The following is a 14,055-nucleotide window of genomic DNA, read 5'->3' as shown; positions in this document are numbered from 1 at the left end:
TGCTTGGGGTTTCTCAATCAAAACAAAAAACTTAAGTAGCGCTGAATCATGGGAGCAGTTGTCTTCATTATTAAACAACCATCGAATCTTTCTGATGTGACTCAGACAGAAATGTTGAAGAAGTAGGTAATGTTTTAAACTTTTATTCACTTTACGCTCAGGCTCGTTTACCGACCTCCTTCCTCACTCTCTTCTGGAAGTTACAGTGACAGGCGACCAAATTAAATGCAGTGTTACCTAAAATTAAGGATTTCTATGGTTTTGAACATTGTTGGAAACATTTGGGATAATGTAAGTAAATACAAATATATATATAAGAAAGGTCTAGTTGTTTTAATGCAGAAATTTTACACATATTTTTAAAAAACTTCTGAAGAGTCTGAATAGATTTTGCTTGAATTGCATTTGCATGAACATAGTAAAAATAGCATCTTCTGTACTTGAGACGTTAAACTAGGTTTAAAAAGAACAAATGCTTTCATGCTACTGTAAGCCTGAAGCAGTATCAGTCGTACTGTATTTGCATATGAAGTCATGTCAGAACGGCATGACAAAGACCAAAAAGCAGCGCTGCCGTGCAGTTAAAACGACAGTTTACCTGGGGAGAAAACACGACAGATTTGGAACAGATAGCAGCAGAGACGACCTGCGAATCGGCTCCACTGCAGGCTTACAAGCTGAATAAAGCTATTTGAGGATGAAGCAAACAGTCCATAAAAAATAAAGCCTTCCTGATTCAGGATAATGAAATGAGGATGAAGGGAAATAAATGTGAAACGCCGTAATAACAATTAAGCTCACGGTTGATTCTCTTCACTTTATTTCAGTACATGTTACTCATACAAAATAATCTGTACAAAGGCTAAAATAGGTCATATTTTTTGCATAGAAGGAACAGTGATGTAAAACAAAAAGCTAGGATGGAATGGCACAATAAACTCCAGTCACTATCACACACGGGCCTGATAACAATTAGGTTAAAAGAAGGGGATAAAGCTCTGTACAAAAATACTCTGCCGCTCACTCCGTGCTGTGGAAACACGAGACAAATTGGCGCTGGTTCCCACTCTTATCATCTCCCTTTTGTTCTTAAAGGAAAAAGAAACGTCTGCTCGACTGGCTGACGACCATTAGCTCATCTCGGCGTCTTTAGGACAACAGTCCCTTAGGTTTTGTTATTTTTCCTTTTTAAAAAAAGAGGCCATTTTAAGGCAGCCATGCCACTCTCTTTCATTCAATACACCATTAGATCTGCTGCGACACCGCTCCGCTCCGCTCTCCATGCCAAGTCTTCCACAAATTCAGCATCAAACACTGTTTAAATGCTGCCTGTATAATTGACAGTGACATAAAAAGGGAATACATCAGGAGCACCGAGTCATTAAACATGAAAGGCAATGAGCGTACGGTATCGTGGGATTTTGTGACACTCTTTCCTTTATTTAAAAAATAGTTGATTTGAGAGAATAAAGAGAAGGTAGTGCACCACCTAGTATAGATATTCAGAGTGCTTTCACATGTAGCAGAAAACTCCACAGGACAAGGCTGGCAGATATCAGATAGTGCCACCCAGCAGAACACAACATCAAACACACCATTTGTAGAGCATACATTTCCACCGCTCAGATATTTAGCCTTAGCACGGGGAAGGATTAGGAGGAGATTACAGAAATAAAATGTCAGAGGTGGCAGGAAAAAAAAAAAAAGAAAAGTTTCTACGTCTGTATCAAAGTTCTTCACAGCAGACAAAACCCAATTACTGCATGTGCGTTCTTCCTTTACCTTCTACTGGGAGTGCTTCCATGGGTAAGTGGGGGATGCTTAATACTCCTTCCAAAAACAAAACAAAAAACATATGGAAAATACTACAAGATGCAAATAAAATAAGATATGGAAACCATACTGACAAAAACACAAATGTACATCAAATATACACTGCTCCTGTACTCCAAAAGAAGACAACAGAGGCAGAACAACTATCAAACATGAGAAAATGGCTAACATATGGGTGGAAGGTAGAAAGAGCATGGGTTGGTAGGCGATTCAGAATTAGAAAATGGCGATTAAACTGTCGATGTAAAATGTGATTACAAGTGTCAGAGGTAAAGTATTACAGTAGGTTACATCAGTCGTTAAAATGGGCATATTTACATCCGGGGCTGATAATACTGTAGTGGCATGAGCTCCTAGTGCAGTGTCATCTTATACATCATGCTCTACAAACAGATAATGGGCCTTACACTGGCAGTTTTAAAAGACATACTGCAGATCACACCGGGCCGTCTAATTGAATTAAGTTAGGTCTTATACGGAGAAGCACGGCGACAAGCGTGCAGTATGCCCCTTTGTGGGAAATATGACAAATTTTCTCTCCCTATCAATTCTGACGGGCTTTAACTGCCTATGGCAATGTTAAGACAGAAAGGCATCTTTGCACCTTGCAGGGGAACATTGCAGAGACAAATCCCCATAGAAACAAACGCTTAATGTCATGTTCTCACAACGAGCGACAATGAGCCTGTCATGAGTGGAAAAAAAAAAAACAGCCTACGACAAGAAAAAAAACAACAACAGCATATTGTATAAAAACAAACATTAAAACAGCCGACGAGCAATGTACAAAAATAACATCGTTAAACAGCTTTTGTTAAAGTGGCATTCATCATTGCATTCTAAAAACACCAGGAACAGTTTGTCTGACAAAACCATGAAGACTAAGTGACAGTGGCTGAGTGAAGTGAGTTCACACGCAGCAAAAGAAAAAGCCAGAATGTCAGCACAGTCAGATCAGTCGGGGGCAGAGACTTACAGAGTTTTCAGGCTGGGTCTGAAATGTGACGGCAGATTTGGAGACAGACGCTCGATTTGTTTTATTTTGGCTACTCTCACATTCTCTGAGTTTTAACACTTTCCCACCCCACGCAAGACGGAGCAACACAACCAAATATTTATCTTAAGTTTCTTCTGAACTTCTTGCCTGCGGTAAGCCATTTCTCCTATCACCCATCCTGGATGCAGAGCATACCTCACAGCTGCTTGGAGGCGTCCAAAGAGCACAGCTGTATTTCTTCAGTGTCGGTGCTGCCAGCTACTGTATATGGAGCGCCGGGTGTCTGCAGAGCGAGGCAGTAAATAAGGGATGTGTGGAGAGTTTGTGGAGGCAGCCAAGCAGAGGAGATGTGACCACTCGTGCCAGCGCTGTACATCAGCAGCTGTCATGTTCCCCCCGTGGACACAACAAGAGGAGTCGGAGCATATGGGGGGCAGGCAGTGAATCACAGCCAGCAGGGTCGCTGCACATCACAACCCAAAACTGTTGTTTCCTGACGCATAAACGCCCCCCCCCCGTCCCCAAACTGTGTCACTCAGATTAAGTCATCGTAAAACCAATTTTAAAGAGTTAAGAATGACTCTAGGTGGTACTCTGAGGCATGCGAGCTGCCAGACTGGAAGAACGTCTAATGAGTGAATCTTGGTGGGTCATTTGTGAGCCCATGAAGCAGCAATCCACAGTGTCTGAGTTCCAAGGTTTCCTCCAAAGAAACAAACTCTCCCGTCAACGATTGCCTTGGATATGATTAAGAACGCAGCCACTTCTGGTCCCAATGATTTCTCTGCTCGGTTTCCAACAGCAGCAAATAAATAATCCCCTGTCTTCTCCGGATAAAGGACAATCCCAGTTCACGGTCTTATTTTTTTTTAATTCGTCCATCATCTCTATTATTAAAAGTACTTTAAGTTCTTTGTTGCGATCTGGGAATGTGGTAACAATAAAAGTTTGATGGGCAAGAAACACACAGTCTGGTTCAAGGCCTCTTGAACATCTCAGACTTTTTCACCGGTTGAAATATGTTTGGTTATGTACTCCGGCTTGTTTTACCTCCTGAAACAAAATAGCAATCGGTGAAATGGGGGGCAGATTTCTGTGCCAGGAGCCAAAATCCCTCTTTTGCTATGTAGTGCGCTACTTTTACTGCCCTTCATTTTCATTTTGTGTTGTTTGTTTTGTTTTAATTTTGGGTGTGAAATTCCCACAACAGATGGGTCTAATCAGCCAGAGTAATTGCAAACGCCTGTGTGTGTGTGTGTGTGTGTGCGCAGGTCTTTGATATCGCATTGTTTTGACCATTTTGAAAGAAGGCAATAACTCCTCGCCGTCGCATTTCTGCCGGCTGAAAAGGACACAGTCACGTCAGATAAATAAGTCTGCTGAAGAAACATGGCAATCCAGTCTGATTAGCACCCTGAGAGCAGAGCAGTCGGATGATGATGTGGGTTTCAGACAAACCCCCTCCAAAGAGGAGACAAAGGTGAACTTTGACTTGTACTTGCTGCAAATCTGTGGACACAGTTATTGTGCACAGAAGGATTATTACTGACGTTTTGTGAATGACGTGGCAGCTCATATGGGTATGATCAGTGCTTCACTACAGTTTCTGGGTTGTGTGACGCGTGTCCTGAATCGGCCTTGAAAAAACAGTATCGGTCGATCACTAAAACACACTTTTTGCTGTGTTTTTATTGGGCTTAAAATGGCCATGGGTAACTGTCGGCCTGTTTGCACCCTGTCTGATCTGTTTCTTGCCCCCTTTGGATGTGTTGAAATGCTGCAGCCATGTTCTCAGACCTCAGCGCTTACTGTGATGTTATCAATGCTGATGACATCCAATTACGACCAAATGATTGCCTCAACTCCTTTAACAAGCAAGCAAGTCCTTTGCACCACTGCCTCTCATGTACTCAGAGACATTTTGAAGCCTGGAGCAAACATACTGGAGGGCATTTTGCTTTAAGTCGCCACAGCAGATGTAGAGTATTTTCGGTCTTAAGGAGACAGGGTGGTGCTCGGGCCTCCTGCGGCGAATCAGTGAAAAACAGACACGTCCTACAGGGCACGTTGCCATACCTATCTGTCTCGGCTTTGATATGCCTACGCTCCCGCCGCCCCCCTTCCTCTGTGGCTGAAAAGGAAAAGCTTAAAGAAAATGGGTGAAGTTGCAAACCTAAGATGTCACCTGGTGATGAACAGGAATGTCAGCGGAGGTTCTGTGTGTACGTATGGAGTGTAAAGCTCATTGCTTCCTGACACGCCGGGAGAAAATTGGGGTGAAAAAAACGAGAAATGCAGGCAGAGGGAGCTGACAGCCAGAGAGAGGAAGAATGAGGGAGCCGGAGCAAATGGATGAGATATCAAGAATACAGAGGGGAAAGTCTCCAGCTGCCCTTGCTAACACAATTGATGGCGGCACAAAGGCAACATGTCTGCTCTGTTTTTGCCCCTTATGCCCTTGTTCCTCTGTGTTTCTATGTGCTGTTCTTTTTTTTTTTCTTCCTCTGCAGCTTGGACAACGTGATCAAACACACCCGCGAAGCTACACACACAAACACACAACAACACACACACACATTTCAGCCTGTATTCTCAAAGGGGTAACTTCATCGCCCAGATTTCTTCACTTGGCAGTCTGGTGGAGCCCTAATAAACAGCCATTTTACACCATTTGTATTGTCTCACAGGGAGTAGCAAGACTGCTGCTGTGTGGCAGTACAGTGTGTGTGTGTGTGTGTGTGTGTGTGTTCACAGGCAGATTTATGCATTACAATTTATTATTTAGAGGACACTGCGGAATTTGGTATAAAATAAATCCACTGATGATTTCCCGCACTTCCTTTACCAAAAATCTCTATAGTCGAATAAAAAAAATATGATCACGGATTACATTAAACGCCACCGCGACATGTCTGTGCCCCTCACGTCAAACCCAATCCCTCACACACAAACGCACTGCATGTCTGCGAGCTCATTGCACTGATCTGTTCGACACTTACATTCCACAGGAGCGTCGATGACATACTTACAAAAAAACCAAAAGAAAAACGAGACATGATGAAGACATTTCAACGACGAAGGAACATTTGGAAAGTAGAAAACTAGCATGCCATGATGGAACTTTTTCATTTACAAGTGAGAAGGGGGGCTTGAATTTGATCAACATGAGGAAAAAAAAAAACTCCACTCAAAAAAACTCTTGTGGAGGGTATTATCAGTTTTTATATGTTCTCTTTGCCTCGGAGTGGGGTGTGTGGGCATTAGTAAAGTATTCATTGTCTCAAAGTCCATCCTTCCTTCCAGCAAATTGTTAGTCCAAGCAAAAAAAAAATAAAATAGAACTGTACTCAAGAGGAGTGACAACCAATGGGATTCTCTTCCTTGCCAAAAGTAGGTGTCCCTTCTCTTCCAGTTGTGTTACTCTTTGGCAAAAATGAGTGGTGAAAGGAGAGAGCAGAACAGAGCGGGGACACAGCTGGAATCTGTACAGAAGGTCTGGGCAGTCGAGGGTGGGGGGGGGGGTAAAGGATGCTCTAAAGAGGTTGTAAAGTGAGGGGAGGAGAGGGGGAGCAGGGGTGTTTAAATCAGAGTCTCATCCCATCAGGCAGTGGGGGCTCCTCTCCGTCGGGTGACTCTCCCCCTGAGGCTAAGCGTCGTACTTCTTCCCCGTTCTGTGGATGTGGTGGAAGAGCGTCATGGAGAACGCCATGCCCAGGAGCTGTGGAGGAAACGAGAAGGAGATGGTGAATTTGTGTCTGGATGTACAGAGTACATACAGTATATATATATATTTACATGTATGTTTTATGCATGTCCCTGTGTGGTCTTTTTGATGTTGACGCCTCGGGCTATGTGTTTTCGATGCACAATAAATCCTGTGATGAAGCACAAGCACTTTTTCCGTCTGCTCTCTTTTTTCCATAACGGCCTTCAAACACGAGCTCTGGAATCTTCGTGATGGAAAAAAAAAAAAAAAATGTACAGCGTGCACAAGCATTAAGTCAATGAAGTAAATTGAGATGCCACTGAATCAAAGTAGCCAGCTATCTCTTTGAAGTTTCCATTACCCCTGATACTTCTACATCAAACACAGTCACAAGGCTGATCCTAAAACCATTATCTGGCAGAGTTTGGATGGCGGGGAAAACTGCAAAGTACTGTATGGTGCATAGTCTTTGCTAAAAAGGCTACGTGGACTTCCTGCAAACAGCCTCCGCTGGGGATTCCTACGGGATGTGATTAGCCGAGGAAAGCTGCTGATTCTCTTCCTTTAGTTTCAGTCAGAGCCTAATTCGTGGGGCTGCTTGAGAGAAAATGCTACCTTAAGCCGCTGTCAATCAAAACATGAAGTGCCATTCGAGGTAAACATCCAGCTAAGAGGGAGTTAGGACCAACAAAAAACTGTCTTAAGGCTTTAATAGCGAGCCAATTATTTACGTGTGGCTAAAAGTTTTTTGCCGTCTGCTTCATTCTGTGCCAGTCTGCGTGACAGACACTCCTGCAAGACTCCTCGGAGCTCAGTCGTCATCCACATATACGTACATTTGGCTGGCATTTGCAGAAACTACATTGTGGGCTAAGATATACATATAAGCTTTTGCCAAAGTCTGTCACATATGCTGCCAGACTAAATCATTCATAAGCCAGTTCTACGTGCCTCTGGCCATTATATAACATTGCAGAGCTGTGGGGCATCAAGTTTTCATGATGTTCATCACTGTCATGTCCTCCACCTTGCCTGCGAGTCTGCTAATCTGACAGCTCAAGGCCTTTTTCTTCTAGACTCTCTCAGCCCTCACCTGAGTCAGGACAGAGACTGTGTGTGCAGAGAGAGGGAGAGGGATCATTAAAATCAATGTCAGTCGAGACGGTGCTGTGGGGTTTCACTCGAAGCGAAGACTTTATCAGTCTCCAAACAGGGTTGATATTTGTCACTGTTCTGCATGTGCTTACTGTGTGCGAGTGCTTGAATGAATGAACAAACAGAGAGAAGATAGTGTCACACGGAGAGATGAAAGCCAGTGAGTTAGAATAAATGCATGTGAGCATGTACGAAGTGTGTGATCTTGTCATGAATACAGAGTGGTCTGAAGCCGGCAGATATTTAATTCTGACTTTCTCTCAGCTAAGCGGCGAACTTGCACTAAGGCCCAAGCACCATCTCCCCCTCAGGACACTAGAAATGTGCAGAATGTCAGCGGGGAGATTTCATAGTGAGGCCACCTTACTGTGAGCGAACCATGGACTCATGGATTAGCAAACTGAGGACTTGTCTTGCATGAGCGCAGCCACAGTCGGACCCGGCAGGGCATGGAAAATAAAGCAAGAGGAAATGATGAAAGCATGAAAAGTGAAAAGAATGAAGCACGGTGCAGGTGGCATGAGCAGGAATTTAACTCAGTTCCCATCCATCTGTTTTCAGGCGTATTTTCAATTTGAGCTGAGTAGAAAATTAAAAGCTGATGCACCAATAAAAATGAAAGGGCAAAGTGCAAAGTGGTGACAGACTTAGTAAATAAATCGTGACATGCATGTGAAGCATGTGAATTAGGCGGATAAAAAAATCGGATATGTTTGGATGGATTTAATTAAATCAAATGAAACAAAAACACATTTTCATCATGTTTTCTGCATCATTTTCATATGTCTAAGGTTTGACGACATTTGGCCGTGCCTTGTTCTTCTTCTGCTATGTTTTAATAGGCCCCGGCTGGAGAATTAGCCTCACCAGCTGCTATCTCAATGTGGCCAACTGCTAATATTTGTACAACAGCAGTGGAAGGAAACACACTTTAATTGGTATTTTGTTTTGCACATTTTCTGGAAAGTTTGTTAAAATGTCCGCTATATCTGGAAAGAAAATCAACTGTTGAGGATTCACTGACACATTAGCGGAAAGTGCCCTCTAGGGTGCCCTTCCAGCGGGAAAACTGGAACAGTGAACTTCCTTCTCTTCACTATAAATATGTCACGACTTTCTGTGCGCTGGTGCCCCACTGCATACAGCCGGTGCCCAGCTGGTGAGTTCGCCATAGGAGTGACATTTAGGTGTGTCAGCTAAAGGTGGAAAGTACACAGACAACAGACAAACACACATCTCTTCATTTGTATTTGCCAGTGTACAAGATGAAGTGGAGTAGAGCTGTCTGGAGATAACGAACACCAAATGCAAAAACAATCCAACGGTCAAATTTGTGCGAATGCGAGGCAAAAATACACCTTGCTTTGTTCAGCCTGAAGACACTTTTAGGACGCAACCTCTGAGTAAGTGGAACAACTACTGCAGAGACAGTGAGACGCTCACTGTGCAAAGAGGGAGCGATGTAAAGCAGAGTTTAGGACAAAGTGAGAATCGGTATCTAAGGGGGGAATATCTATCACATCTTCAACAGTGCCTCTAATCTGCTATTCTACACCTGCTCCTCTATATTCAGTGTTCCTGCTCTCCTATCTTCTCATGGCGCCTTATACATGACTACAGCTTACTTGGCACAGAGCCAGGTGGCTGTGATTCTCCCAGACAAGATCAGGGTGCAGAAGACAGTGACTTCAATATTTCAAGATGTGTGGGTGCCCAGAACGCCGACTGAGCACAGGCCTCATAACTTTCTCGGCATAAGACTGTGACACATAGGCCACTGGATGCACACTTTTTTTTTCTAAACTTGCCAGACAGGCAGACACAAACAAATGCACCGAGACACAAAGCGAACAGAAGAACCAGCGAGGAAAATAAATGGGAGAGGAGAGGAAAAAAATGGCGACGGAAAGAACAATTTATCACTGAGCCTCCTACCTGCACTACCAAGATGACCATGCCTATGGTTCCCAGCATGTGCTTGTTGTCATCCAGCCATTCCTCCACTTTCTCGAAGCAGCCCTGAAATGGAACAAAGGCAGGTGAGGACGCCGCTAAAGAAATACGCTTTGTGTGAGTGTGGCAGAGGAATCGCGTCGCCATCCAGTTCACGCTTTTCCAGGATAATGCACCTCCTACATATGAGATATACCCTCGGATGAACGAACGACCAGGTGAGCTAATGAATTACCCATGAGTGATGCCTTTTATATGCAGACTTATGGGCCATATGGAAAGGTGTGTGCACTAACTCTTAGCTGTATTTCCAACTAGGTTCATTCAGAGGTCACTCACTGGCAGGGGAAGGAGTTAATGGAAGTTTCAGCTGCAAAGTGGTGCCCCTTCTTGCCGTGAGTGTGGGTGCTGAGGCAGCATGTAGACTTAACTATATAGCGTGTGGCCGTCTCCTCTGGGCTGGATTACGCTCAAGCTTTTAGTGCAGCGCTTTCCCGATGGACCAGCTCAGTGTCTGCCTATTCTCATTTTGGCAATTATATTACAGCTTTTAATCCCCTACTTTGGGCCTGCTAACAAACCACATGCCAGACCACTAGCAGATTAGACTTGTAATGAAGGGGGGGAGATTGGTGAACATTGTGCTGGAAGGTTTTTGGATAAAAAAGGCTGTTGTCTCATGCATAATGGAAATAAATCCGGTGTGATCAGAATTCTGCAGTAAGAAGAAAACTTTAAAGAGAGTTGTAAAACCGTCTACTGAACAGATGGACCAAAGATATATAAGATTTATGCTTCTTATGTCTCCTGTGAATCTTGTATTGATATAATTTTGTCTTATATACATAATTATTTTTTAAAACACATATATTCAAACACAATTTGATATAAAATGACAAGATATGAATCTAGCTGATGCTCTGGTCTATGTCTATGGAGGTATTATGAGACAATAGGCCCCTGGGCACAAACATGTAAAAAGGCACCCCACTCCTTCGGAGCATGAAAGCCAGACAGTAGGAAAACAACAAAACAACAAAAGGCAAAACTCTTTGTAGTTGTTTTGCATTGTTTTGTCTGCGTCTGTAGTGGTTTTGTGTCTCTTAGTGGTCGTTTTGGTTCTCTTTGTAGCGGTTTTGAGTCTCTTTGAAGTCATGTAATCGGTCTTTGTAGTGGTTTTGTCTCTCTTAGTTGCCGTTTAGTGTCTCTTTGACGTAATTGTGTGCCTCTGACTTTATTTTGCATGTCTTTGTACTTTTTTAACTCTCTTTGTAACTGTTTAATTGACATTCCCACAAGACATGATAACAGCCACATCAAACAGAAGCTCTGTCTCAGCCCAAGGACCCCTCTGCCCAGGAGGGCCATTCAGTCAGGGTCGGGAGGATTACTTTAAAAATGTATTCCGATACCAGACATTCTGTGAGACTCGTTAAGTGTTGTCATTTGTGTACATGTGCATACTTACAGGCTAGTGTATCATTCCATATTTTAAAATAGCCATCCTATTAGTAATCCCCTTTTTTACCGAATCTATCTGGAATTTAACAACATCTTTTTTTTGCAACTTTATCCTGTGTTCTTTACATGGTTATCATATAGTGCATGAATTACAAAAAAAACAAGTTTGCATCTACATCCAGCTTGAACTCACCCTGTTCCAGAACATGTTGGTGGAGTTTCGCCCACAGTTCTGGTAATGCTCCTGGCAGCAGCGGTCAGGAACAACCCTCTCCTTCAGGGCCTCGTGCCAGTCGGTGTATGCTATCACACCACAGCACTTCCACTGTGGATGCCACACACACACACACACACACACACACACACACACACAAGGTTGGTTAATGCTTCCTGTCAGCCAAAGCAGACCTCAAAACTTACTTTAATGTACGAGTATTTTAATGAGTCCCTTTGCTGTAGAGGACCGCAATAATGGAATGGAGTGTACTTCAACAGCCACTTTTGACTTTTAATGTCGCATTAATGCCGCAGCTACAAGCCAGGAGATACATTAGCTGGAATAATTCAGTTAAACTTTGCATTTATGTCTCACTACTAGTGTTGGGAGCAAACAGTCAAGCCAGTGTGTCTAATATTTGATGTAATGCGTGGTGTGTGGGGTCGGCCTACCTCTGCCTGGATGATGTTCCAGGCATTTCTCAGGCCTATGTTGTTTTCTGAGTTGTAGAGAGCCAGCCCATCCTTGAGATCCTGCTTGGCGTTCTCACTCACCTGGAGATGAAAGAGACAACACTCGCCTTGGTTAGAGTTATAGCATTAATTATAGTCTTTACACATTGGAGTAGGCAGTTAGAGAGTGTTTGTTAGGACGTATTTACGTTATTGAAAATTGTAGTTTGACCACTGAGGCTTACCAACAACTAGAATGTAGCACTACAGGTAACTTTTGTTCTTGTCATCTAAAAATAACCCTGTGACAGTGACTTGGACTTTTGCGATGATGACTGCAGATCTGACACATGTCATGTGTTGCTTCACTCCACACACACAGCTTCAACATGCCCTTGAGCACAGCGAGCAAATTATTTTCCTCTTGACTGAACCCCAACAATGTGCTCAGGGTTGTGCCATGTCTGATGGAGATTAATATCTCATTGGATGTGTTAATGAGATACAAAATCAGAGCTTTAGTCCTCCTGCAGTTCGCTCTGCCCGTGGGGATTTGCTAACTGCCAGGACAGATTGAGAGGCGCTTCAGATGAGGGGTAATTATTACTGGAAAAATGACATGCTCTGCCAGAGCCATGCTGCACATCTTCACAGCAATACAAGTTATATCACAACGAAAAGAGCGCTTGCTTTAATTTGGAGCTTAAGACCTCAGACTGTGCCCGGGAAAAAATATCTGCACACAATAAGAAAAGAGAATCGTGTCTGAAACAACAAGCTTCTTTTCACGATTCACCAGTTTCTTTACTCAGAAAGGGAGGACTGGTGTTTAGCGAGACATCGTTTGGAGGCTGCTCAGTAAATCCTGCAGTTTGGAAAAAAAAATAGATGAACAACTGAAGCAGCCTGGTAGATAAGATTTAATGTCACTTGATTAATTACCTGTGTATCTCAGCAGAAACCTGTATTCTGTACACTTCATCATATGAGAGACAGACCAAACTTTCCTTTGATCATACAAAAAACTAGATTAAGCTTTCAATTAAGTGGTTCAGTGGTTTATTGGCAGGAAGAAAACCCCCTCAAACCGTGTGTTTTCTGAGCTGTGAGGCACAAGAAAACTATTTGCTGAATTAAACATAAAAGCGAAACGCATTTTTTTTTTTCCTGATTAAGTTTCCTTGGCAATAAAATGCTTTAGTAATCATTAATCATACAAAACCCATTTAAAATCCCTCTCAAACCTTTGAAATAACATGAGTATCATTTCAAATCACATTTTTTCTGTCTCGCTCCGTAACTTTGCTGATGCAGAGGAGCGGATCCGCGTATTGCACCTCGGGCTGCAGGCCCCACCATATCTGTCCTTGTGCAGGAAAATGAGATGAAGAGCAGCATCATCAATCTCTGCCTCGCACTTTGTTTCCATCCTCTATCTTCTCCTCTCCATCTAGGCTATATGTGATGCTGCTCGCTCATTACTGACTCCTCGCACTGACACAGTCACAAGAGAGCAGGGGGCCCCCCTTCTACAATAAAAATCATATTCTGAGTCTCCAATAAGTCTCTGTACATCTTCCACTTCATGTGTGGAAGTCTTTGTTACAGCCTGAAATGAAACCTAATGATCCAGATTTACCGCTAACGAGAGGCAGACAAATGACTGCAGAACAAACAGGGATTTGATCATGTAACACTCTGCCCCATTTTCTCCTCGCAAAAAGAGCAGATACAAACACGTCTTTGTCGCGTTAGCCTGTTTTTTCGGTTAAGGAAAACTAACTTCTTGACTGAAGCTTGTGTTGCTGGTACTGGAAATTGTTAATAAATAAAGGTCCGACACCATCGTTTGGCAGCGTCTAACTCCCGGTACAGTAAGTCTTCTCGAAAAGTTGCCACGGGGAATCGAAACAAAACCTCAAGAGTGGCATATTGACGAACTGCTCATGCTTCTCATTAGATAGATAAGGCTTTGGTTTCCTCTGGAAATACAGGACAGCACATTCATCACAGAAATCTGAAGCGTGCAGCTCAGCACACACAAGAGTCGCAGCAAGGGAGAAAACAGTGGGAGACATGCAGATGTAGGCCACATGTTGACAGGGCGGAGGAAGCAATAGGCTTTCTATCCAAATTGGTGTTTGTTTTCTGTCACTGTGCACTAGAACTGAAAACACAGAGTGGGCGGTGGATTGTCAGATAAACATCTGTCTGTCACTTGAGATGCTGTAATAACACGAAACATCCAGCCAGTGCTAAAATCACCAAATGCCGGGGTATT

At 43.2% G+C, this 14,055-nt stretch overlaps 1 protein-coding gene across 4 annotated transcripts in view; it reads right to left on the bottom strand.

Annotated features, from left to right (window-relative positions):
- Window positions 1-797: 797 nt before the first annotated feature.
- tspan9a (tetraspanin 9a) overlaps window positions 798-14,055 on the bottom strand; it is a 191,807-nt gene continuing 178,549 nt past the window's right edge. For all 4 annotated transcript variants that reach the window (XM_084364252.1, XM_084364253.1, XM_084364254.1 and 1 more), the window contains 4 exons: window positions 11,775-11,876; window positions 11,299-11,430; window positions 9,627-9,710; window positions 798-6,548 (listed from right to left, as the gene is read on the bottom strand). In XM_084364252.1, the coding sequence (XP_084220378.1) occupies window positions 6,477-6,548; window positions 9,627-9,710; window positions 11,299-11,430; window positions 11,775-11,876 (390 nt within the window). In that variant the 3' untranslated portion in view covers window positions 798-6,476. The remainder of the gene's footprint in view (window positions 6,549-9,626; window positions 9,711-11,298; window positions 11,431-11,774; window positions 11,877-14,055) is intronic.

The sequence above is a fragment of the Pagrus pagrus genome (assembly GCF_965226575.1).
Source record: "Pagrus pagrus genome assembly, chromosome: 10".
NCBI lineage: Eukaryota > Metazoa > Chordata > Actinopteri > Spariformes > Sparidae > Pagrus > Pagrus pagrus.
The sequence above is the reverse complement of the archived record's forward strand: the minus strand, read 5'-3'. Positions and strand labels throughout refer to the sequence as shown.